The sequence below is a fragment of the Cinclus cinclus genome, chromosome 1 (genome assembly GCF_963662255.1).
Source record: "Cinclus cinclus chromosome 1, bCinCin1.1, whole genome shotgun sequence".
Lineage (NCBI taxonomy): Eukaryota > Metazoa > Chordata > Aves > Passeriformes > Cinclidae > Cinclus > Cinclus cinclus.
The window spans coordinates 16,362,743-16,389,804 of record NC_085046.1 but is presented as its reverse complement, the minus strand read 5'-3'; the positions used below and the strand labels follow the sequence as shown (position 1 = coordinate 16,389,804).

At 37.2% G+C, this 27,062-nt stretch overlaps 1 protein-coding gene across 2 annotated transcripts in view; it reads left to right on the top strand.

The window, feature by feature from the left end:
- Nucleotides 1-1,756: 1,756 nt before the first annotated feature.
- MYO3A (myosin IIIA) overlaps nucleotides 1,757-27,062 on the top strand; it is a 103,972-nt gene continuing 78,666 nt past the window's right edge. For both annotated transcript variants that reach the window (XM_062494239.1, XM_062494231.1), the window contains exons 1-4: nucleotides 1,757-1,924; nucleotides 6,327-6,461; nucleotides 24,272-24,376; nucleotides 25,129-25,228. In XM_062494239.1, coding sequence (XP_062350223.1) covers nucleotides 1,757-1,924; nucleotides 6,327-6,461; nucleotides 24,272-24,376; nucleotides 25,129-25,228 — 508 coding nt within the window. The remainder of the gene's footprint in view (nucleotides 1,925-6,326; nucleotides 6,462-24,271; nucleotides 24,377-25,128; nucleotides 25,229-27,062) is intronic.

Below are 27,062 nucleotides of genomic sequence, written 5' to 3'. Positions count from 1 at the left end.
TCTCTGGCACAGTCTAAACATGTGAAGCTGTTCTTTGAATTCCTGTGTCAGAAGTGCTCATATTTGAAAGGGAGGGAGTAAATCTTCCTTTCTTCAGTGCTGCATATTTCCTACTGCCTGGGTCAGAAGCTCCTGTGTTTTTTTGAGACATAGTAGACTCTAGATTTTGATGGAAAATTACATATTCTGTAGAAATGGCGTGTATGTAGACAGGCTTCAATATGGTTTGGATGCCTCAGTTCTTATGAAGGTAACCATTGGTATATTTTTTTTTCCTCTTATTAAGAAAAAAATTCACTAGTTACAGGTTTAGCATCCAGTAAGACCTTAAACAAATAGTTAAGCTCAATTAAAAAAAAAAAACTAAAGCTTAAGATAGAGAAATTTTGAAATTCTATCATTATTGCAACCCTCCAAGCAAGGGTTTGAGACTATGAATCCTCATCCCTTTATCATCCCAAATTTAATTATTGTTTCATGTAGTCCCCTAACTACAACAGAGTGCAGAAGCAAATTAGAAAGCATTTATATATGAAATGTTTAAAAAACCCCAACAGAATGATTATATTTGAGCACTGCTTTAAAGGCAAAGAAAAAGAAAGTTGTGACTCATTTTTGTTCTTTTTTGGGGGAAGAAATGGCTTTGCCTGAATGTGGTGAAGTTCCCAAGGCATGGAAGAAGACTAGGCATAAGGTGATGCTTTAGGAAGAGACTACAGTCAGTGTCCTGACTGAGCTGAGTCTTTGTGAATCCTGTGGGACAGAAGAAAGAAGCAAATTTTGAATCTGGAGTGGAAAACTGGGGATATACTTATTACTTATTTATTACTAGCTGTATGTTTCTGGATCTTGATCTTTACTTTGAACTTAACCTGCAATAGTGTTAAGGGAGATTTCATGGCATCAGGTAAAATTGGTCATTTCGTTCCCACAGTATTTGGAATCAAGGAGCTGGGCTGGTACTGGCTGCAGTACCAAGTACACAACAGACTGCTGCAGCTTTCCTGAATTTTATCTGTCATGGACCAGGGTGTTGGTGTAGCCTGGTCAGTGATGGATACAATTCAATCATTGTAAAAGGTGTTTCTTTTACAGTGTGTAAACCAGTTGTTAAAGATGTACACTGGTAAGCACATTTTCCATGACTGAGTGCTTGACTGTCAGAAGACCATAGCATTGTGAAAAGATCTGTCACTTTGATCTGCTTGGCCCTTTTGAGAACTGTCATAATTCAAATCCTAAGAGTAGGCCTGTAAAAACAGTTGTTCACTGTAAGAGTTTGAATGATCGTAAGACTACTATTTAAGATGTTTTGTGTGGGTTTCTTTCCACTTCTTGCCTGATTCTTAGTAATGGACATAAATTCTTTGGGATGAACTTGACTCCCATTCCCTTGTCCCTCGAAAGATCCCAGAGAGAAAATATATATTCATTGAAGTGCGTAGGAAAGCTTCCACTGGCTTCACTCAAAGATGAATTTGGTTCAAACTATAATTTGAATTTCCCTTCATTTGATACTGAGTTGACTGCCCATACCTTCATTTGAAATTGTGCAGTCAACGCGATACCACATGAAGGGAAATTCAAGTGCAGCAGTTGTTGCTCATTATGCTATCTGTGCATGCACACTATATGCAAAAACATTTCTAGTGTTTGAGGCTGGGATGTGTATTTCTCTTTGCATTTCTAGGAAGCAAATTGCTATTAACCATTTGTTGAGTGACCATCTCTTTTTTCCTAGGAACCATCATTTGAGATGCTTCCGTTGACTGGGAAAACAATAATATTTGATAGCTTTCCTGATCCTTCAGATACCTGGGAAATAATTGAGACTATTGGCAAAGGAACTTATGGAAAAGTTTTCAAGGTGTTAAATAAGAAAAATGGCAGCAAAGCAGCAGTCAAAATTTTGGATCCTGTTCATGTAAGTTACTTAAATTACTTGGTTAATTGTGAGTTTATGTTGTCTTTTTCTTTTCTCTTAATCTTTTTAGATCATTTGTATTAGAAGTGACAGTGAAATAAACTATTTCAGACTGCTACATATCAGGCTAGCTATCAATGCATTTTTCTTATCATAAGTGATCTTGGAAGTGGGTGTTTATAGTAAAAGTCAGAAATATACCTAAACTTTGTTACCTATACTTTCTTGCCCCTTTTCTCTTGTTTTCAGAAGCAGAGCTGATTATTTTCCTTTTCATTACTAGGAGACCTCACTTATTCTATTTTTACTGTTGTCCCCTTTCTTTTTTAAAGTTTTTGACATATTGGCCAGTGAGGGAGTTATGTACTTCTAAATACTTAAGCTGTAGTTTCAAGTATCTAAGTACACTCCTGTAGCTGAGTTACATGCTATGAATGATACTTCAAAAATAAAATAGCATATTTTATTGTTATTGTTTTTGTTCATTCTGTGTTTTCAGAATGTGCCAAAATATGTAGGTCTCAGAGGGGAATCCATCTTTTCAAATGGAAAATGCAAAGGCATTAGCTCTACACACAAAGCACCAGGCACCTGGGAGGTGGAAATATGAAGTTGTAGATCATGGTTTTGTTCTCAATAGCTGCCGTTTGTTGGGTGGCAGATTAATGCTCAAAGAGTAACGAAGTACACTAGTCTGGTTTGTAAAGGCACACCCCACTGACTTCAGTGGTGCTGCTTTGGATTGGAGCTTTTCTAGAGAGCAAAACACGGGGAAGCAGCTGTTCCTGCCCTTTTGAATTCATCTTCTGCACTCCCAGTATAGGTTTGTGAGCTGTGTGCTTCTGTGGCATCACCTGTGGGCAGGAGTGGGTGGTCATACCATGCTGTGTGGACCCTACAGGTCTGGAGCTGCACAGCCACACAGGGCTCTTCTACCACTGCACATCACACTGTCAGATTATGATCCCATAGACACAAAAGTCTTTGAAATATGTCGGTGAAAATGTAGTTTCTTCCATCATCTTTGCTGTTTCTTGCTGATCTGCTTTTTATTTAAGCATGCTTTCAAATGAACAAAAGGGTGCTCATCTCAATTCAATACCACAACTTCTTCCAAAGTAAACATAACTTGCCAAGTGATAAGCATCTTGATGAGTTCAAATGTGTTGGAAACTATTTCTGACTCTATTGCTTTCTGTAAATAAGGTTCTTGTGCTTACAATAAATAGTCATGACTTCCTTGCTATTGATGTTCATCTAAATGCCTGTTTGGCAGGAAATGCTTTTGCTTTCCTATGCTTCAGAAATTTTCAGGAGTGATTCTTAAGTGGCAGCTGGCAATGGAAGGAATTCCTGAAGGAATCATTGAAACTTTCAATGTTCTGTACTCTTTGGAGATTGCAGAAAAAGATTAAAGAATGATGATAGCAAGAAAATAGAAATAGTAAAGATGATGATAGAGGAACAAGAAATAGAAAAAGTAGGGAAAAGGAATAGTATATAAAGGAGATGTAAGAAATAGAATGGATAAAGATGCAATATAAGAAACTGAATATGGGGAAATGTATAACTGATGAAAACAGATTCCTTATTTTAATGAAAAAACAGCAGTAGTGCAGTCAACATCACTCTTCCAAGACTTGTCTCTTAACTAAAATTTTACCCTTTTTATTCTAAGAACACTATTCTTCTTTGCCCTCTTCTGTTTACAGGGTGTCTAGGGTAGCTGCTGTACCTCCATGTTATTGCTTAAATAACAATCCTGTACTGGAAATAAAGTGAAAGCAATAAATTAGTTATTTTTATTTAAACTGAAAGTATTATTAATGGCTGCAGAGGGAGCCATTGCAATGAAGAAAAAGATACTTTATGTATTTTCTTCTTTACATTTTGCAATTCTTTTTCTTTGGAGATCATTTCAGAATTGTGCCTCTTGAGAGGTAGACTGGAAACAAAGCAGAAGAAATGTGGTTTGGTTTAACTGATATTTCAAAATTAATCTGGGAACCTACATTATCATGGGTGATATTAGACTGAAATAAGCATTTAATGTTTAATCCTTTAGAGCACAGACTCTTTTTTTGCAGGATAAAAGCTCAGCTTTTTGAAACTGAAACAGGAAAGCAAAGTTGTTGAAATGAGAAGGCTTAGTATTGTCCTCAGGTCTATTAGTAAATGCCATTGTATTTTAGAACTTTAAGCAAAATTATCCTATAGATATGATGAAAATTTTCAGTCTGCCATTTCTAATACAGTTATTTTATGAAGGTAAATATGCTAAATTCAACCAAATATTTAAAGGGTTTTTTTCCTTCATAAAATACCAAGGATTTTTTTTTCTTTTTAGTAGGCACAGAATGAATATCCTATTCATTTAATTTCTCCTTATAATTGTAAAAATCTCTTGAAATCTGAATACCCCTCAGGAGACAGAAACCTCTATTAAGTCACAGTAGGACAGTGGGCTAATTCTCTTCCAGTTTCCCCAAGGCAATCAAAACTATTGTATGCTTTGTTTTTAATTTCTTGGCTTTTGTATTTTTTTTCCTTTCTTTTATTTTTACCAAATGCATTTTCTGTCTTCATCTCTGCTTTCACTCTTTCTCTTGCAATTTTCTGCCACCTTCAGTATTTTGGTTCTTTCTTCTTTCCTTTTTTTTTCTGTATTTTCTGTTGTGCTTATGGGAAAATTACCTTAAAGTGAGTTCCTCCTTTTTTAGAAAAAGGAAAATTCCTGCTTTTTTTTCAGTTGTTCCAATAACGAGATCTCCAAAATCCTTCCTGGAGAGAAGACTTATCCTGGTATTCTTAATATGAAGGTTTAATGGCCTGATTAATGAAGATTGGGGTGACAGAGGAAATTCTTGGAGACCAGTCAAGCTGGTCTCAAGACAAAAGGCTCGTGTGAGGAGCTTGAATAGGATATTGGAGAGACCTATACAAGAAACAAGTGAGCAAAGTGCTCTTGAGGCAGGTGTGATGAACAGAATGAGGAGCATCATTCACTGGCTGTACAAAGCATCCCCTTTCTCTGCTGCGGTCACTCCTCTTTGGCTTTGCTGAGATAGGTTTTTGGCACAGAGTAGATGCTTTTCACTGATATGAAATCCATTCATATGGAAGGTGCAGTTCATAAGGGACCCTTCTTCTAGAATGGATTTTTCTCTTTGTGTAGTTGCAAATAACAAATCATATTAAAAATGTTTTAAATCTGAAATATGTTGACTTTTTTTTGAGATCTAAACAATGAGGGGTAAACGCAGATATTTGCAGATATTTTGCCCTTATCTGTTCTCAGGAGGGATTGAATATTTTGTCAGCATGACTCAAATGCATGCATCATCCTTCAATGAGCAATTCCAGTGCACAGGTGGGAAAGGTTTGCCTGAGTCATCCAATGCATGCTAAAGCCTACCAATGCCTGCATCCATTTTTGGTCTGAAGGGATTTGCACAGCTCCCAGTGCATCTGTTGGCAAAACTGGTCCTCATATCTCACCTCCAAAAGGGTTTCCCTCACTGTCTTAAGAAACCCAAGGTCTGTAATTAGAGTGTGACAAAAAGCCATGATTATTATAGTTTGGTAGCAGAACCCAGAGATACCATGGATGTCACCATCTTCTGTGACAGTAGAAAATGAGAAGAATTCCCAGATAATTCTAGAAAGTGGGATGGCAAATGAATATGATGTGGCTGTAGTCATATTTGGTTATGCACAGAGAGATAGAGAGGTAGTTCCAACTGCACCATTTCTAGCTGGGGTTACCATTAAGACTAAAGAAGTAACACAATTTCCCAAGGCTTCTGCATGCATACCTACCTACCTGCTTGTGGACTACACTGCCTTTGCCTTGACATCACTGAATAGTTAAGGTTAGAAGGGACCAGTGGTAGGGTTGTATGATCTAACCTTCCTGCTCAAGCAGGGTCTTTCTAGAGCACATGGCACAGGATTATATCTGGAGAGTTCTTGGATCTCTCCAGAGAGGGATACTCCACAACTTCTCTGGGCAACCTGTTCCAGTGTTCTGGAACAGACCATGCAGTCACCCATGCAGTAAAGAATTTCTTCCTCATGTTCAGATGGAACTTCCTGTGCATCAGTCTCTGCCTGTTGCCTGTCGCCTGTTTCTTTGTCATACCCCATGTGTTCATTAGTCAAAATTGATAAAGACAAAATAAAATTTAAAAAAATAACTGTTTTGTATTCACTAAACAGAACCAGGGTTTGTAGTTCTCTAAATGGCTTATTCATGCTCTATTTGTTGTTTGTTTTTTTTTTTTTTTAATTTGTATCACTTCAAACTACATTTGAATTTACAGAAAATACTTTGTGGGTTTTTTTTTAATGGCTATCATTATTTATTTGTTAACTGCTATGTATTTCTTATTTGTGACACTAGGATATTGATGAAGAAATTGAAGCTGAGTACAACATTTTGAAAGCTCTCTCTGATCATCCCAATGTAGTCAAATTCTACGGCATGTACTATAAGAAAGATGTGAAAAATGGAGACCAGCTTTGGCTAGTTCTTGAGGTAAACAAAACAGAAAAATAGGAGGTTTATTCCAAGTTCATATATTCCCTTGTTGAGTATAAACTCAATGAATGAGATGCAAGTCATTTGTGTAATTCTTTTTTAAGAGTGGTTGCATGTAAAGTGATAAATGCTGTTGTTTAGTCTTTTTACTGGTCTGATTAAATTGTTTAGTATTCTTATCTTGATATTACATAGATAGTTCTGTGCCTTCAGAATTAGGATATAAATTCTAATAAACCCATAGGATTTGCTACCTAAAATCTTTCTTTGATGAAAGGCTTGTCATGGGAATCTTCTTGTAGTAGCATTTCTTTAAATATCACTAACATATGACATAGCAGTTAAAGAACACAGTATGGAGATTTTTTTCCAAATGAAAGTATAGAAATTATTCAACTGAATTCCCTTTTTTCTGTGGGATGTAAATGCACAAAGAGATAAATAAGCCAATAAAAGCAGCTACTGCCCAAATGCTGTTGACAGCAGCAGGATTTCCTCAAATTAAGTTCAGAGCAAGGTGTGTTCATCTTTAGTTTTGAGTAATCTGTGAACTAAGAGCTTGATCATTGCAGTTTCTATAGATTCAGCCTGGTCTGTAAAATCTTCCTCTTCTATCCAGAGGAAAATTAAGAGTATCTCTGACAGGAATACTGTGCTTTTCCTAAGGATCAGGACTTTTGCTGTCATTTGATCAGGGTTTGATAAGGTTGAGATTGAAAAATTGGTTGTATTTTATGATTTGTGAGCTAAGGAAATACAAATCTCCTCCCAAATATCTCAGTTGTACAGTAGTATCAAATTCTAGAAACAAGCTATCAGTAATGCCTAAGTTCGAAAAAAATCTATTCCAAATTCTTACTGTTCCACTGGGAGATGTTTTTACAAATGGTTTGCATGGCAAATCATAACAAATTATTAGGTTACACTGACATCAAAAGGTATCAGGTCTTTGTGCAGTGAGCATCTTGGAAAATCCAGCATCTTCTGTTGCATCTGCTGGGCATTGGAAGCTTCCCATCTGTCAGACTTCTGGCCTGTAAAGGATAGATGCCAAGCAACTAGGCTGAAACAGGCTGAGAGGAAACAGTCAAGTGTTAATATTTTAACTTTTATATTTCACATGGAATGATGTTCTTTATGTGAAAAACATGAGCCTATATGTGGAGTATGTTTTATATGTACTCTTTTTTATGCCAAGCTGTACATGTGCAAGTATGAAGTGTGTGGAGCAATCTTAGATGTTTTTTGTCGCTGCACATGTAAATCTATGAATGCAATGGATTTCAGCTGGTGTGTGCAGATATGCATAAATAGGAAAATAAGTTTCAGTATTGATTTTGGTGAAGCTCTCCTATTAATAAGAGTGTATGTGGGAGAAAAAACTGTCATAAAACAGATTTCTCAGTTCAAGTGGCACCTTTTCATCAGCTTGTGTGCAGCTTTACAGGGCTGTTTCAGTTTGCTTTTCACAGCTATTAAGGTGTCCTGCAGCTTAAAAGAATTAATATCTTTTCATCATCTCCATTTTGTGGTCCTTGTTGGGATCCATGGGCAGGATGATTTGGAGAGAAAGTTTCTCAAATTCCACTAGGAATGGGTTGTGATACATGGTAAAACTCAGCATTTAGTAATGCCTTTAGAATCACCACTGCAGGTTACCAACACATTTATTCATGGGAGTATTTGAATCCATATATTTAGCTGTTTGTGTTTGGGGATTTTTTTCCTAGAAGAAAAAATCTTCAGCTTTTTAAGATGAGTCCCATGCAATGTATTTTTAAAACTACCTATGGAAATGAAATTGAAATGAGAAAAGATCTGTACAGAATGACAGTACTCTTAACTCTCTGTTCAGAAATTCCTTTCTCTCTGTAGGCTGCACTCAGATAAGCTGAACATCTGCTCCTCCTTGGATGTTCTAACCATGTTTATAATACAGAATATTGCAGGAGGGAGGATTCCTGCCAGCTGCATTAAGCTTTGCTCTATGTGTCCAGAGATGCAGGCAGGAGGAACTGTCCTACTGAGTCTGTGTTGGAAAGAGATCCCATATTTGGGATGAATCAGCAGTTTGATGTCAGCAGACAGCAGCATGATGACACAGCTGAGGCAGAGTCTGCTGTAGCCCATTTTGTTCTGCTCTGGATATAAGTTCAGAAGGGAAAACATCTGAGATAATTGGAAATCATCTGATGGAAGATAGAGCAGAGAGGAATCATATCAGGCCCCTACAGGTGAGCATGTACATCCAGGACAGGTGGGGAGAACAAATGGCACAGGCCTTGCCTGGTGCAAAGAACAACCTAGGCAAGAAAGGGTTCAGGCTAAAAAGCCATAGGAAGGTGGATGGTGGGTATTACACAGCTTTTACTTGCTGCTGTAAACCAGAATCATAATGCAACATATTTCTGTAGTTCACTTCCTACAGAGTTCTACAGGTAGAACTTTAAGAAGCATCTCAGCCCATTTTCAAAAGATGCAAAGTTATGCATACCCTATTTGAGATGAAATTGGGTTTGTGAGTCAGTAAGTATGCTAGTGTATTTTATAGTCATCAATATATTTTTTTTTTAGGAAATAGAGAGAACACGCATTATTTTTACAGTAAAAAAACTTTTTTAATGGGTTGGAACTTATCTTGTTAGGGGACAAATTTTGGAAGGAATGACTTTATGACTTTCCACCCAGAAATACACTTTTGTAATATCAAAGCATATTGTAGAAACTTGTCATTTCTGGAGAGGTAGAGGGAATTGCCAAGACGTGGTACAGAAATACATCCCTTTCACTCTGCTGAATGTCAGGAAGACTGACAAATATTCTTTATAGGTATCTGATTTTTCCCCCAAAGTGTGTACATGAACATTTCAAGAACATTTGCAGTGTCCTGCTGAGTTAGGCCAATGGTCCATGTAGCTCAACTTTCTGTGTACAGTGGTGGCACCAGAAGATGCTGTTTAGGAAGAATCTGTTGTCCAGGTTTTGCAGTCCATTTCCTTCATATTTTCCAGAACCATGATTGCTGTATTACAGTTGTCCCCTTTTAGTGTCCATTTATGGACACACTGAACCTGATGATGATGCAGGTATGCTCTACAGTCTGCCCTTGTGAGCATGCAAGTTGAATTTTTGCATCATTATTATATGCTGATTCCTATTTGTATAATATTCCACATAGTAGAATGTAGTGTTTTCAACACTGTGAAAATGTTTCTAAATCTAATTATATTTCAGTGTGAAGAAATTTAGACTCCAGCTCATTTGAGGAGAAATATGTTACAGTTTCCAGTGAATTTCAGGCTCTATTTTCTGACCAGCTCTGTTAAAAAGTACCTGCAGGGTAATTGATGCAATTTGTACAAATACTGGTTATGCACAGTCCAGACTGGGTGAACCTGATTCATCTTTGTTCTCATGTAGAACCTTTTCTTGATCTAGTGTAACTTTCACCAGAGAAATCATGTGGGAGTATAGAGTAGCTTGTTCTTGGAATCTGCTTCTCTGAAGAGGTGTCCTTTTAGCCTTTTCCTTTCCCTCAGCCTTTTAACATGAGAAAAATAATTAAATAAATTGCTAATTTGTGTCATTCTGGATTTTTGTAGGCAGAGTGGTAGACTTTGAGTTTCATCTTCTAAATGTTTTTCGTGATGTTAATTGAACCTGCTAACCAGGGTGATGGTTTTGAGTGGTAACTCAGAAGAATTACAGAAATATTGTCTTGATGGATTATTGTGATTAATTTGGCAGCTATGTTTGCTGATTTAAAATTTTCCTGAAGTGATTACCTTTGATCATTTAAAGTTAACATTAAGAGGAAAAAAAGTGGAATGTACAAATGTCTAAATTATCTTTTTAAGTCCTTGGGATGCTTTTATTTATGATGGGGGTTTTTTCAGAAAGAAGAAAAAAATCTTAAACCCAGTAAGTAGAAGCTGTCAGGAGTTTGAGTTAAACTAGGATACAGAAAACTAGTGCACCAGTTCACTTGCCACTCTTTCTGCAAACATAGACAAGGTGAAAACCCATGGTTAATCAGAGTACAGATATTATAACAATTGTAAAGGTAGCACCATATGGAAAAAAGGAATAAAATGCCAGTATATCAAACTGCCAGCCTGCTATAACAGGGTTATTGTCAGTCCATTACTACTAGTTTACTACCAGTGGCTTTCCAAAATGCTTCTAGCAGCATAAGAGCTGAGAGAGAGCCAGTCAACAGACTGTTGCTGTATTAGGGGTGCAGAGTAGCCCACCAGTGCAGCTCCTGCCCAGTTACCAATCACAAGGGCAGTTGCCTTTGGTGAGAATTTAAATTAAATGAGAATTATAACAAACTGAGGTCCCTGATAGAACTCCTTTCTGGTTTTATGGAGATCATTTAGAAGAACTACTATTCTCAAGTTTTCCTAGAGATGGAGAACCAGCACAATGTGTAGAGTATCAATTATTCACTCCTTTCCTGCCAGAAAAGTGACTCTTCATAGCAGAGAGCTTTCTTCGAAGGTTTAAGCCAATAGAACAAGTGGCTTTGGAAAAGGAGAACTGATGGATAGCAGGAGTCAGTTGGGATCCAAATCAGCAGTAACCATTTGTCAGCACTGTAGTAGTAGAGGAGAGTTATTAAGGAGGATTTGAAGGAGGATGGTGCAATGGTTTTCTGGTTTGTTTTAGCTTCTCCTTCAAAACAGAATGGAAAACATGTTATGCCTACAGATACCCAGTAATGGATGCGAGCACGGTGAGCTGATCAAGGATAGAAGTAGATCTCTTGTTGCATGAGAAATGGTATTAGAACTGCTGTGGGCTTTGACAGTAAAAGCATCCAGCTCATGTTTGATATGATTGAGAAAGGACAGCCAGTGTGAGGGTTCAAAGGAATAATGGCATGGTTGGAGATGACTGGTTAGGGATAAGTACTCACTAAAGCTAAGAGAAGAAGGTGTTGCAAGAGCTCCTATGTAAAATTAATAATGCTGAATAATACATGTACACTGCTGCATCTGGCCTGGAGTGAGTCTGCTATGCTGTTGCACTGTTGTATCTGCTCTTTAGAGAGAGAAATTTAGCAAATCAGATGCTTCCAGATGTTTTAAAATCTAACTGGTCACAAAGAGAGCCTTAAAATTTATGGAATATTTATAAACTTTCTTCACAGATTCTTAAATGAACAGTGACAGCACAATTTACATGTGTGTCAGAGAAAAATTAATATAATTAATATACAAATTTTGTGTGGTTAATAGTCTTGGATCCTTCACTGACCTATTATATATGAAAGAGTTTCTGTTCATGTTGCCTTTTAAACATTGCATGTAATTCTAATAGATGGGGAAACTCACAGAAGTGCATCCTTCTTATTTAAATAACAACAACAGCAACAAAAATCCTCTGCTTTGTTATATAATGTCCTATCTACGGAGTATGTTCATGTGAAGAAATAACAGTCTCAGCAAGTCCAGTTGCTGAGAGAATGGGAGAAAATAAAAAAACTAATACCACCCTGCTCCCCGCCCTCTCCAAAAAAACCCAATGTACCACAACAAACCCAAACTAGCCTTGATAGATTTTTTGACTTTTACAATCATCTCAATTTTTGCAGTAGATGACAATATACTTACTCATTTAATTTTGGCACATTAATTTTGATTTTCTAAGCTGTATAGGGAGACTGATAATTTCTGTAAGCTAGGTAAATAGATAAATATTTTTTTAAAATCTGTTTTCTAGATAATCTTCCTTGACTGAGCTTGCGATGCTTTCACTCCATTCCCATATCCCAGTCTAAAAGGGCAAAGAGTCCTGTAACACGTGTGGAATAGTGGCTTGTGAAGGGTCTTATTGTGTGGCCCATGTGGGGGTGACAGCACACTCTCCCTGCCAGAACCATATCCATCCCCTGCTCCTTTTCCAGGCACAGACTACCTCTTCATGGGGCTGTTTATGCCCAAGCAGGCTGGGCACAAAAAAGCAGAACTCAGAGCAGGATGAGTAGTTCTGCCCTTCTGTCTTGCAGAGATTTTCAGTGCTGTGTAAGAGTCCTGATGGCAGGCAGTAAAGCATTTTCTCTCCATTAGCTTGATCTTTTTCCGTTCTCAGCTAATGGTGTTGTCACTCTTCATGGCACATCTCTGTGCATGGAAGAGGGAGTGCCTGTCAGTGTTGTAAAGCAACTAATTCTTGTTCTAGATGGGCAAAGATATTTGGCTGAAAATATCTGCAGCCTCAGGTTCTGCAGCCTGCAAGGAAAGAGCCTGGGAAGTCGCTGATCATGCAGAAGTTCAGCAAACAAATTCATGTTGTTGAAGCTGTTGGGACATCAATTGTTGAATTCCATTTGAATGAAGAGTTTGTATTTAAAAAAATCCTACCATTCTAATGAATCAAGAAGCATTTGAGCAACACTCTTAGACACATGGTGTGAGTCTTGGGGTTGTCCTGTGCAGGGCCAGGAGCTGGTCTCAATGATCCTTGTGGGTCTCTTCCTACTCAGAATATTCTGTGATTCTATAAGGAATGGGTAGAAGTATGGAATCTGGAATTGTTTTTATTGCTGTGACTGTTCTGGCGAGAGTGGGAAAATCCAAATTCAGTCAGATGATTCTTTTTGTGAGGCCTCTCTGAGTAATGAGCACTGGCTGGAGTGAGCCCCACAAGAATTTGTGGGAGTGCCTTGAACAGTCTCACTTTGACTTTTAAAAAGATGAGCCTACCTGAGATAAACTACAGACATCACTGTATCAGTTACTTCTCTTTTGCATGAAATAGAGAACCCTGTAGTATGGACAGTTTAATAATTTATTTAGGATTTTCCTTTGGCATGTTTACAGTATGCTTTTGTTAGATACAGGAGTTACTATATGCAGATGTGTTTTCATCTACAGGAATAAAGGCAACTTTATGGAGTTCAAAAAAAGCTTTGAATGGAAGTTGTGCTGTTTAATGGAATATATAATAAGAGTTATAGTAAGAAAACAGATATACAGCTTTTTCTGGTGTGTGATATTTGCTGTAAAATAGTAATGTTTCAGGAAATTAATATAGTGGAAAATAACAAGTCCATTTAGGTTTCATAAAAGGCTGAGTGAGGGGCAGGAAGCTGGGGCTTAGTCATTTGCCTAAATATTAGCTATTTTCAAATGGCATATATAGCAGAAAAATTAAACAATTAAAAATTACTTTTTCATATTTCTTAACACAGGTAATTTTTCAGAAATGTCTTTGGTTATAATTGCTCCATTCAGATCAACACTGAATGTTTTGATCCATTACATGCCTGAATTAGGCTTGATTTCTCCATTTCTAATGTGTCCCTCTTTGCTTCCCAATTATAGCATTTTTCATTCTTGAATCATATCCTGTTTTCTCAAGACCAAAGATGTGTGGCTACAACTATCATTTTATGCATCAAACTTTTACTAAATACTCATAATTTCTCTGCATGATGAATATTTCATATTACATTGTGGTTTGCACAGTTTGCATCTTTTAAACAACTGTTTGTGGCCCACCTTGCAAAAACCTCAGTAACCTCTAACAGTTCTCAGTAACCTCTAACAATTTTTCCACCATGCAGTGAAGCAGAAGCCCAGGAAATAGTTTTACCATACTACGATTTAATTAAGTATTATGAATAATATGCCTCTCACATTCTAATATTTAACATCACTTTGCTTTCTGTGCATTTTATTTTTGATCACAATTTTACTAAAGATGTTAAGTAGTTTAAAAACAAAATTAAGCAAATGGCCAAAACCCACATTTGTGTAGTTTTTTATTCGATCTAAGAAAACCAGACCTCCTTTAGCTGTAATGGGAAATCACATCATTCATTGAAAGAATGCATGGACTAAGACTTGTTTGCTCTTTGCTGAAGGGTTTGCTCTCTGACACCTGAGGGTTAAGCGCTTAAATTCAAGATAGACAGTACAATTTTGCTGCTTTTGTACTCAGTTTACATGCTGGGTCTCTATAAAGGGAGTGACTGAAGGCACTCCAGTGGTAGGGAAAGAGGTCTCCTCCTCATTCTTTGTTGTGCAGAAGTGGCTGAAAGCTGCTGACTAAAGGAGAAAAGTACTGTTGCAAGGAGCAAGGAGCCAGGAGGTACAGAAACAGGACAGGTGTCAGTGGTGATGAAAGGTTTCCTGGGCTCCAGAAATAATGCCAGCATTTGTTGCAATTCAGAAAGCTGTTGACTTTGCTGAAATCAAACCCTGGAATCAGGGAACTGTCTTATACACACACAGTGAGCAGAGAGAGATTGGTTTACAAAACACTTTAGTTTCACTTCTGTCCTATCTAGTCTCTCCAAGTTAATAATTCCAGTAGTTCATTAAAATAAGGGGAAAAAAGGAGAAGAAAATTACGGCTTTTAAGTTTAGCATCATTTTGTTCTTGTAAAATTTTCTTTAAGAAAGTCCTTCTGAATGTTCTTGCTTAGTAGGGTCCTGTGACAGTTGCAGAGTCCTGTAGCTCCTTTCATGTCCCACACAGTCCTGTGAGGAGACAAATTGCCTTAGGGATGAGTGGGTTTCTGCTCCATTCCTTTTGTAAAAGTGGCCTTTAGACAAGCCCCATTGTTTGGATCTGTGCTTCCCCAGACATGATTTCAAACTCAATATGGAAGATTTCTATTGCAGTAATTTAAATTACAATGAATTAGACTAAATTACTGTCCTTGTGTAGAAACACACACATAAAATGGATTATGGGTAGTGTGGACATGGCAGTACTTGGAACTACTGTCTGAACCCTGAATATATAATATAGAAATGATGCTACAGAAAAGGAAGGTGCTTTGAAATGTTTCTTAACTGGTGAAGAGTGAGCAAAAGTAATGCAGCTCTGAGCAGGAAATAAAAGCTGTGAAGTGCCTGATGTTACCACAGGCTGCCCTATTTGCTTGGGGGTTTCTCTGTGTTTTCTAGAGCCTCAGCTAAGTTTTGCAGTAGTCAGTAGAAATACTTCTGTCATTGTGGATCCCAAAGTTAGTCCCTGATTTTTCTCCCTAGGCAAGGGAATGGTTCTGTCCTCTAAGTGTTACTTTTACCACTGCTCCTTGTGTATGATAAAATTATGAATTGCACTAAGTTTGCTCTATCAAAATCTTTTCTTGGTAAGCTGTCTCTGTATTTGCTGAGAAAGTCCTGGCTTATTACTGACCAATGCCTCTGAGTTTTGTAGTTAGGTCAGTTCTTATATTGCAAAATGAGCCCTCCCTTTATTTGATTATTAAAAAATTACTGCTGTGCTATAATGTTGCCAGGCCATGAAGCTATAGTTGAAGCTCCTTTAGAATTTCTGTTTTAAATATATTTCACTCCCAGTAGCTTTACAGAGAATTATTTGAAATAATAACTTTCTATACCACTTCAGGTGTATAATCTTTTGAGAAGATGAGGACAGGTGATACATTGATTTCTTCATTAGAAACTTGATGGGGATGTAAATACATTATAACATAAAGATTGTGAAATATAGGATGGTGCAATGTAAAGTTTGTGTTGGGATGAGCTAGAAGGGGAATTGAGCAGAACTTTGTCCATTAAACCTTTTTAACAGCACTGTCACCTTCCTGCTTTTTCTTCACAATATTACCAATGTTTCACAATAGAAATATCCTCCTTTTGGGGGTTAGAGTTTGTTGTTTTCTTCTTGTTTAGTAAAGCCTGCTTGGCTTTGTTCAATTATGCCAAGTTTGAAAGAAGAATAGACAATAATTGCATACTTGTGGCTTTTCCATTTTGTCTATGATGTGAACTATGATCTGACTGAGAAATATAAGAGTTTCTGAAGGCCAGCATTGCATAAGATGAAACAGGCAAACTTTTCCTCTGGCTGGCTGTCTTGTCAGTGCATGTGCATGGCAAAGAAAATGAGAAGTTAAAAAGCAAACTGAAAGGAAAGAAATCAGCAGCAACAAACAAACACCCGTGAGGCTGTGACTAACACAGTCCCGGAGGTGCTAGATGATATAAAATAGCAAAATCATAAATATCCCATGGTTTTTGACCACTAAAGCAAAATAATTCAGGGAAGATGCCTGTTTCAGTGATACATTTTGTTCACGCTGAATTGAAAGCAATCAACTTCATCTAAAAGCATAGAGAAACCATTTCTGTAGTTTCTTTTGGTTATAGGTTGTCTTGTTCAGTTGTTAGGAAAAATAGGAGCTACAGTGCACATCTTCCTTCCATTTGAGATGAAATTAAAACTGTGCTGTACCGACAGGAGCTGTGTACTGAACCACTTGGCCCATTGAAGAAACTGATTTAGTTCCCTCTAAGTTTTCCCAAGAACCTTCAAGTATGGGTGGTAGGTGTTAAGTGCTGTCAGTGGAATGTGCTCTTTGGCAGTAATAACTATGAAAACATGTCACACTGTAGGCAGAGAATTATAATTATTTGGTCACAGCTGAACTGTGAGATGGACGGCCCATGGAGTTCTTCTTTGGAGAGGTAAGGCATAGAAAGTGACTCTGGAAATGGCTGTATCGGGTAGATTCTGTTCTATTCTAACAGAGAAGATCTCTTTCAAAAAGAGATGGAAGTAAATTTGAGTAAAAAAGGCCCCCAAATAGTTGCTGGCACTCATATAAGTAAAGAAAGGATGGTAAAGATGGCAGCAGGGTAAAAATAATGGGTTTAGGGAGAGTATGCTTTAGCTGGCTTGAGGATCTGGTGGGTACTGTACTTAGGAAAAATAATGTAAAAATACAGGAAAGTACCAGGGTAGCTGGCAGTTTTTAAAACACATTAAAAACAAAATAACAAATTAGCCGGTGGAGAGAAAAACTGCTGAAGCACAGTAAGAGGCTAGTAAGAATGCAATTTCAGAATGCCATTTCAGAATGCCTTCAAATAGGAGAAACAAAAATGCTCAGCTAAAGCATTTAAAGACAAGTTCAGAGGGTCTGATGTGGAGAGTGATAAAGAAAAGGTTACTAGAGAAATGAGATACAGGAATACTTAGTATTTGTCTTTACAAAGTGAGAAAAAATAATGTCCTAGGGAAATACAGACCGATCTTCTTAACTTGGATACCCACAATCGTTCCAGAACAAATTAACAGAAACCACTGTAGAACATGCAGAACCCGGTAACATTAAAGTTGTCAGCTTGGACTGGACCAGAATAACTCATATTAATACAATATCATCCTTTAACAGGATAACTGGTTTAGCAGGATGTGTCTTTTGTAGGGATTTTATATGGTCCCATGTGACATGGCTTGTGATGAAAATATGGAAATACAGAAATTTCTCAGAAACAATAAAGCAAATTACCTCATTTTCACAAAACTGGATTTAGTTCACTTTTAGGCTGGGAGAATCTCAAGTGGGCATCTGCTTTTGGTCTGTTTCTGTTCAGTAAAAACTTGAGTGATGAACAAAAGTCTACATAAAAAGTTGAAGGTAGATACCTAGCTTAATTACAGGGACATTGAGGAATAGCATCAGATTCACAGTTGTGAATAGCTGAGAATTTTTCTTTGAATCACAGAAGAGAGATGAATGCAAAATACTGCTATCCATAGGATGGAGAAATGGGACATACCTGACCAGGCTGTGGTTCTGTGATTCTCTTTAAAGTGGAGATGATTATGTTCTGTTCAGCTTTTCTCAGCGAAGATTTACAATAGAATTCTGTATGCAGTTTGGGACAAATGTGAGACAAACATCAGTGACAAACTGAAGGCAGTCCAAGTTAAGAAAATATGGAGAATTTCAAAAGGTTACAACAATTAACATTGCACAGCCTAAAAAACAAAAAAAGGGAAAAAAGGCATGTCGTGACAGTAGTCTGACAGAGATGGAAATAGAAAATAATGATAATTTATTATCAGATACTGCTGAAGAAGAAAGGGCTAAAGTAATCCAGTCTTGTTGGAAACAAAAAGGATTCAGGTCGGATGGCAAGAAAAATGCTCTATCAGGCTAGAGAAACACAGAAATAAGCTACTTTGAAAGACTGGAATCTTCCTCAATGGGAGATTTTTAGGAGAGGGCTAGACATATATCTGTCATATCTGAAAGTACCAGGTCTCTACACAGTGCATATGCAGTGGGCTAAGTGATTTCTTGAGATCCCTTTTACTCCTCCATTTCTGTAATTTTATGATTACAAAACAGCAACAGCTAAAAATCTTCTGTTTTTAGAGCAGTCAGTCTTGAAAGGAAGGTGCAGTCAGCTCAGAGACTGGCAGTCCTGCTTAGGAGAGCAGGTCAGATTACTGATCTATTTTAAGAACAGGGGAAAAAAAATAGAGATTAGTGACTGTGATGTTTTTAGCATTCCTATGTGTGGTAACATTAAAGTAAGGTTGGACTGTTTCATAACTATAATTCATGCGTGCCATAAATTGTGAGTATGTGATGTGCTGCTCAGTCGTTTATGTCTGAGCATCCTGTAAAGACAGGGAAGGAAGTAATTGTAGTTGTCCCATTGTTTGTGTCCAAGCTACTGAAGTAAGATTAAAGCACCTTGAGAACTGAAGGATGCAAGCAAACAGTACCTGACAGCTTAGTAGAGATGCATAAGTCAGGAGCAATTGGTTGATTAAAGTCTCTAATTGCCCTAGCAAAAGTGCAACTGATAGTTTTCTTAAAAGGGGAGCTGATACTGAGTCTTCAATGGGCATCAGAATTGAGAAGAGTTGAAGAGGAGAAATATCTAACTGGGTCAGGTGGAGAGTGACTAAGACCTAAAAAGAACATCTGCATGACTCTGATGTGATGGCAATTTTAAGTGACATTTCATGTGTTAGGATCATACTTACCTATATTTTCTTGCTGAAGATAGCTTAGCATACTAATAGCTCAATTACAGTAGCACATGGTTGTGGCAGATGGGTGGGTGGAGAACTGCATGTCATCCCAGTATGAGTCTTTGCCTTTTTGAGTGCCAGAAAATCATAAGGGAGGAGTCCTTTTCTACCATTGTAGAAGATTCCTAAGCACCTCTTTTGATACAACTATGCATGGCCATCAGAGCTACAGCTCTTTAAGGCAGATTTTTATATGAATCAAGCTTTCTATTAAATTTTTCTTTCCATTGGTTTAGGTATGCGAGATTTCCTTTGTTCTTTCCCTCTCTTTCTGCTGTCTGAAAATCCAGACTACAACTGAATATTGTAACATTTATATATTCTGAATCATATAAAAGTACAGCATGGAGGGGACCTTTGGAAGTAATTTGGTCTAGCCTCTTGCTCAAAGACTATTAACTGAAATGTTACAGATTTATCTTTTCAATTCAAGTTTGAATATCTCCAAGACTCACAGACTCGCTGTGTAATCTCTCAGTGATTAACTGAGTGGGAAAATTTTTCATTTACATCCAGTAGGAATCTCCTGTCTTGCAGTGGGGAGGTTTTGCCTGTCATCCTTTACTGTGTGACAGTAGGAAGATTGTCTCTGTCTTCTCCACCTCATTTTAGGTGAGGCCTCAAGGCTTCAGTTTTTGTAGATAAAATTTGCATTCTATCAATGCAGGCGCTGAAAAAACTGCCAGTAAGGAAAATACCTCTAAATCACAAGGGGACAATAGAAGAACTGACTAATATTAATTTGATGAAAAACACCCATGTGTAAAGTTCTGACATTTCTTAATTACTTCCCTGTGGGACGATCATGAATATCTTCCCTTCCTGTGTTTCACAGGCTGGACATTCCAAGAGCCTATCCCTTTAAGCTGAGTATATTCATAGCTAAACATCTGATACCACCCACAAGAAATGCTTCTGTGTATGCGAGAGACTGTGTGTGAATGTGTGGGGGTCTAGTGTGGGATAGAAAAATCCTCTCCTCCCAGAAGAGGTCATGTCTCATGACAGGTGAAAGGTCATTTGATTTGGTGAGTTGCTTTGACCTTCAGGGTAGGGAACGGAGCTGGGGCAGAGCTCAGAAAGACACATAGCTCCTGCTGTATGGCTGTCCCAAGTTCTCTGTGCATTTCTTGTTCTCTGCTTATAGAGACCTTATATAGGTCATCAAGGTGCTCTGAGGAGATTTTAACAAATGCTGTAGAGCAAATGACACTGACTGATCAGCTATTTGTTCACCTGAGTTCACAGTGTTTGCAGCAAAGTAATAGCTACCAGCACCTCCCTCCTCTAGATGCTTCACTGAAAACAAGAAAGAGCTTTTTAAAAAATTATCTCTGTTGCCTTCATGATTTCTTGTCATCCAAGCATTACAGTTGGCTGAAGTTGAACTGAGCAGCTTTGCTAAGAGGCTACACCGTGTTTTTACTGTGGACAGCATGCTACTAAGTAGCAGCAGATATCATAATTATAAGCTGCAATATTTAACAACACCCGGGAAATTTTCTAGCAGTACTGCTAAATAACGCTTATCCCATAATCTCTCATCATAGGGTTGTATAAATCAAAGTTATGTGTTTTTCAAAAAATTATTTAGGGTTTTTTACTCCTGTAAGTTTCTATGGAATAGCTCTGTTCAACATCCCCAAGGATAATTTATGTCTATTCAAATTCCCAAGCAAGCATGGTTCAGCACTGTATTGGGCTGGAGTATTCTAACTTTCTATAGCTTCTTGTTTTGAGATGGAAGAGAAGAGCCTGACTTGTTAGGAGAGGGATTTCTTGAGGTGTGTATGATACCTGTGGGTTGGTACATGCAGCTTGATAACCTGAGTCAGGAGAAAGAATCACCATTTCAGCTTTAGTTATGTGCAGGTTTCAGAACTGTAGCAGCTTCACCTCCAAAAAACACACAGTAGAGATAGGAATTTAGAGCAGCTACAACATTTTACACATGATGGTAAAAATAGAACAAGGTTTATACTAACCTGTCATCTTTGTCGTCATCATTCCCCCTCCCACCCACACAGTGTAGGGCACACACATCCAGTGTCTGCCATAATCTCCTTTTCTAATTGTGGTTGTATTCCAATAATCCCTTTTCCTCCTTATAGCTGCTTGCATTCTAATACCCAGCCATTTCCCCCCTCTTCTTCCTATGCTGGTGGTCTCAGAAAAATATTTATGGTCTATTGTACTTTTACACAGCTCTTTGACACAGAAGTAGCAAAAGAAAAGTTGTCCTGTGTGTGTGCAAGAACCTATGTCTGTGACATCCTCAGCAGAACTCTAAGCAGCCCCCCTGCCTTGGGAGTTGGTGGAGGGTTTCTGTGGTGGTAGGGCAGACTTCTGGGTTCTTTATTTCAAGACCTGTTTAGCTGACCTTTTACATGTCCAAGTTCAGTTTTTGTTTGGTCTAAAATAATCACGGTTTAAGTATCTTACATTACCTGCTATTTTAAGTAAGTTTTATCTTGCAATGCAGAAATATTATTTATTTAATAATAAGGATTTATATCTTATGAGACTACTAGAAAAATTAGTTAGAGCAACATGCTAAAGAAAGTGAAAATTAACATTGCTGACCCAGGCAAATAAGTTCAGTATTGGCTTTACTGCCTAAACATTAAAGAGGATGATTTCTGAGGTGTAGTTTCTCCCTTCTTCCACCTACAAAAAGAATATATTCCTTTCTGCATTGGTTTTCTTTACATTGAATGGGTATAGAGCTCTGTAAAGAAAGAAGATCCATCTGTAAGAAGCAAAATAGAATATGAGATAATGAAGAAAAATAGTTTGAAGAATATAAAATGTGTAATGTATTTCACAATTGGTTTGTTACTTGTCAGACAGTTTCAGTGCTCTGAATTCAAGAGCATTAAATTAACCAGAATTGTCATAATCCATTTGGTTTGATTGAATATGTCAATGATGTGCCAAAGTTAAAGTTATAGAAACCCTGAAAAGAAAATGTCATTGTAAAAAAGTAACTAGCTCAAAAAAGTCAGTGTAGAAGGCAGACCAACATGGCTAATAACAGTGAATGAAATCCTGCTTGGGAATCTGATCCTTATCCAGCAAAGCATTTAATCCCATCTTTTAAGCATATGAGTTCTTCCTTCTCTAAGCATGCACATTGTCCCACTTAGGTAAGGGTGAGGTTAAGTGAGTTCCAAGACTGTTGCCATAGAGCTCAGCTCCTGTCAGACCAGAGCCCTTGCTGACCTGACGAGGGACACATCTTGCAACAAGGGTTATGTATTGAATGACATTTCTGTAGGCATTCATATGGTGCCAGTTCAGTGCAGCCTAGGGGTTTCAGAGGTAGTCAGAGAACTATTGTTATGTTTGGGTACAAAGGGATAGAAAATGCTTTTTACTGTAAGATGCAAGTCTTTTTGTAATTGTGGCATGGAAAAAAAACTGTAGGGATATAGAAGAACAGATGAAAAATGTGCATGTACAAAATAATCTGATGTCTAGAATTCTGCAGTTGAAAGGTTTTACTGGTAAATGATATCCTTGATTTGAATATACTTCAAATGTAATGCAAAGGAATTACTGTTTAGTGCTGCATTGTTAATACCTTACATGGATATTTAGTTTCATGTGTAAAGTATCATCTGGATGATGATACTGTATAAGAATTCTAAGTTTCTTTCACTGTCTTATTGGAAGCAGCTACTCCTTTACAGAGGCAAATGGCTCTTCAATTAATGAGTATTGTCAGGTGCATTTCCTTTCTATTCAAATTCCCAGGCAAGCTTGGTCCAGCACTGTTTTGGGCCGGAGTATTCTAACTTTCTATAGCTGCTTGTTTTGAGATGGAAAAGAAGAGCCTAACTCGTTAGGAGAGGGATTTTTGAGGTGTGTATGATACCTCTGGGTTGAGTACACATGCAGCTTGATAGCCTTAGTCAGGAGAAAGAATCACCATTTCAGCTTTAGTTATGTGATAAACTATTATGGATACTTTAAGGGTTTAAGTGCCAGTTTCATCCTTGCAGATGTATAACTCCGACAGTAGTAGGTACTCACTAAAGTTACATTGTTGCTTCTTCCAGCAGAAAAATTGTAAATTATAAAAATGAACATATGAAGTACTGCAGTCTAAACTAATCTGCTAGTACTGTGTGCTCACTGTCCTTATAGAGAGCAAGGCCAGGTCTCTTCTTCCCACATATATGGGAGAGGACAGGGTTTGCAGGAGTCTGGCTGGCCTCTCTCCTCTGGAGAGTGGGAGGGGATTGTCCAGAGCAGCCTGTGGCTCTGCATCTGGAACAAGGAGCTGACAGGGTTGATGCAGCAAGGGCTGTGATTATATATAGCCTATATATAGTCTATAATTAATCTTACACCCACAGCACACCTTGTTTCATTGGGAGACCTTTGTTTCCACAGTGCTTTCATCATATTCCACGATGCCCATGCCTTGTGTATCACATATCCATATGCTAGGAATTCAGTGCTGCTTGGCAAAAAGGGCAGCTTTACATTGGTAGATTTCATGTTGGAGGAATTTCTCTATTGTCTGTCTTCTGATGTCTTAAATCCATTTTTTTTACTGTGCAGAGCTCTTGTACCTGAAAATTGATGTTGTAATAATCTGCATTGGTGGTGAGTTCCACATGATGTATATAAGAAGCAATTAGTATGCTCCACAAAACATGCCTTCACAGCTAATTCATTGCACTGTAATCTACTACTGTTTCAGTGAATAGCAATCATGGATGTAGGAACACAAAAAGATACACTACTATAGTTGTGTTTGGACAAGAAGAATTAAATGCTGGAAGTAGTGAAAAATAATTGGCAAAGATTGCTGTGTATGTTGTTTGTATAAATGGTAGATTTAAGGACAAATTTTTGGTTTGTCAGTTTAGTAGAATCTCCTTTGGCTGCAGATACAAAAAAATGCTGAAAATGAAAACCAGGTGGCTATTCCAACACTCCTTAATTCCTTTTTATATTCCTGTTGTGTTTTGTAGCTGTGCAATGGTGGATCTGTGACTGATCTTGTGAAAGGATTTCTGAAGAGAGGTGAAAGGATGAATGAACTTATAATTGCTTACATTTTACGTGAAGCTCTGATGGTAAGATAAGCTTTCAAGGACAATCAATATTCAGTTCATACTTTTTTCTTTAAATAAATGATCATGTATCATGCAACGTAGCTCACTATCTCATAGCAGTGTTTAATGAAATCAAGGCAATGTGTAATTAGGATGGTTCTTTTTAAGCAATCAAAGTAAATAGCAGTTAATCTGTTTGTTTCACTACTAAGAGAATGAAAATTGATTTCTGACCATTGATCAATTTTCTTAGTAAATACAGTTTAGCATCAAAATTGCTTTTCGTTTGAGAAATAGCAGAAATGTCATCAAAATACTGTTCAGCTTCCTATGTCTGGATCCAAACTTCTTTTATAGCAAAATAATCTACATATCTAGCAGATTCAAACCCTGCTACAAGAATTTGGTTTTGCTCATTAAGATCAAGTGTCTTTATTTATCATTTTCTTATAACTGAAATTTTACTTTCTCCAGTGGAATTTAGGTCTTAGTAGTTTTCTTTGAGTTTATGTTCTAAATGTATTATATGTAGGTTTATAGAGATATTTTTCTGCTTTTCATCTTAAAATTTCTATTTGTCATAAAGTAGGGCAGTTAAAGAATTTTTTTCCCCCTGTCATGTGGCAAGTGATTTTGCTGTAAGAATGGCATCCCTGTGGTTTTGGATTTTAAAAAATTATTTTTTGTATTTTCCACTACCTTGTTATTTCTACAAATGTAATACAGAGTACAGAGCAGTTGTTAAAAGTTTATGTTTACGTCTCACCTTCCAGGGACTTCAGCACTTGCATGAAAACAAAACTATCCACCGTGATATTAAGGGAAATAATATCCTTTTGACCACTGAAGGAGGAGTCAAGCTTGTGGATTTTGGTATGTCATGTTTACTTACATATACAACGTTTTACACCTGAAGTATGGAATATAGACTAGAGTAAATAAACCAGAAAGTATTAACTGTGTAAATTTTTTATTAAGTTTTTGTGTTCTTCATTAAAAATCACTTGAATAGCCAAAGCTATTTCTTTTAACTTGATAGAAATTTTAGTAATTTTTGTAATGTTGTTTAAATAGCATGGCTGAAAAGCAGGATTTATAATATGGTGGTGGTAAGTGCCAAATACTTTGAGACACAGAGTAAATGAAATGGCAAAGTGAGTAAATAGGGTTCAAAATAAGGTTGGTGTTCAGTCCCTCCAGCAGGTGTGCACTGGTCCACTGAAATTAGGAGCTGATAGGAAAAAGTTTCATGTTTTATACGAGAGCATTTAAAACTTGCTTGATATTACAAAAAATGGGAGAACTCCACCTCAGACACATATACTTCCTTTATTTGATTTAAAACAAGAGATACTTGAAGGCAGTAGAGAGGGAAATATTATATAGGTGATCCCCACTTTCTAAAGTCTAGGAAGACAGATTCTAAGAATTGACATTAAAAGGATCAGTTGAAGCCTGTTAGGTCTAAAAGCATTCTTGAATACTCGTATCTTTGGTGTCACCAAAAAAGGAGAGAGACATGGGTAAGTGGATGCAACCTGTTATTTATCAGCCATACCACATTCATTGCCTAAAAGGTTATTGACTCTTGTTTCATATGAGGGGTATAAAAATTTGAAGTGCTTGTTGTTATGAGCTATTATTTTCAGGTAGAACACTGCCTTCTTATCTTAAAAGTAAATTTACTGGTCACTATTTCACAGCACGGCGGACAACTGTAAATATACTTAATTCAGCAGATGGAAAAATCTTCATTTTTCCTTTGCCCTTCTGTATTGTTAATGATATTGATTCAATTGACATATAACAATTGTTTAAACTAATAAAGGGATTTTAACTTTCTTTAGTATAGTATCTTCTGGCCAGTAGATTGTATTTTTGGAACTCTCATGACTCCACAGACAAATTCCCCGCAGCTGTTATGGTTAGTAATTCTTCTGAAATGTCATGTATTTCTTTTATATTCCTAAGATAAAATCTTCAACTGCAAATCTTCATATTTCCTAAATCATCTGCTATATTCTTACTAGTATTTTCTGATAGTCTGGAAGTTCATTGTGAGGTGAAAAACGGTATTTTTGCCCACAGTCTTTTAATTTGTTGTGGAAAAAAAATTTAAGGTGCTGAAGGCAATTAGAGGATCAATGCTTCTGAAAATTAAATCACTTATGCAGATATCAAAACTTAAAAGCTGTAGGGATGAGGACCTGAATTCTTTATTCCCCAGTTACTGCAATCTATTGATAGGGCTGTAATTGAAAAATAATCTTAAATTCTTGTGGGAAAACACAGGTTAGAACATGCACAAGAAACAAATATACATGCACACACATTTATAGGGACCTGTAATAGCTGCAGTCCATCCTCTCAAAGGAAATACAAATGGCACTTTAATTTAGGATTAGATTGATATTTTCCCTGGCTTCCCCCCACCTCCCCAGGAAGAAAAAATAATCTGAAGCCAATGATTAGTAGTTTCAAATGGAATAAATGTATAAACTTCATAAAATCATCATGGAAGATGTACCATTCACCATTCAGGCTGCTGCTTAAGGTATTCAGCTGGGATTTGTGGGATTTGTGTCTTCTACTTAAGGGGATTTAATCCCACATTAATCAGATTCTAAGATCATTTTTTAGCCAGGAATGTGAGTTGATGAAAATCTCTCATGTTGGCATTGCTACAGACTGTTGTACATAAACATTT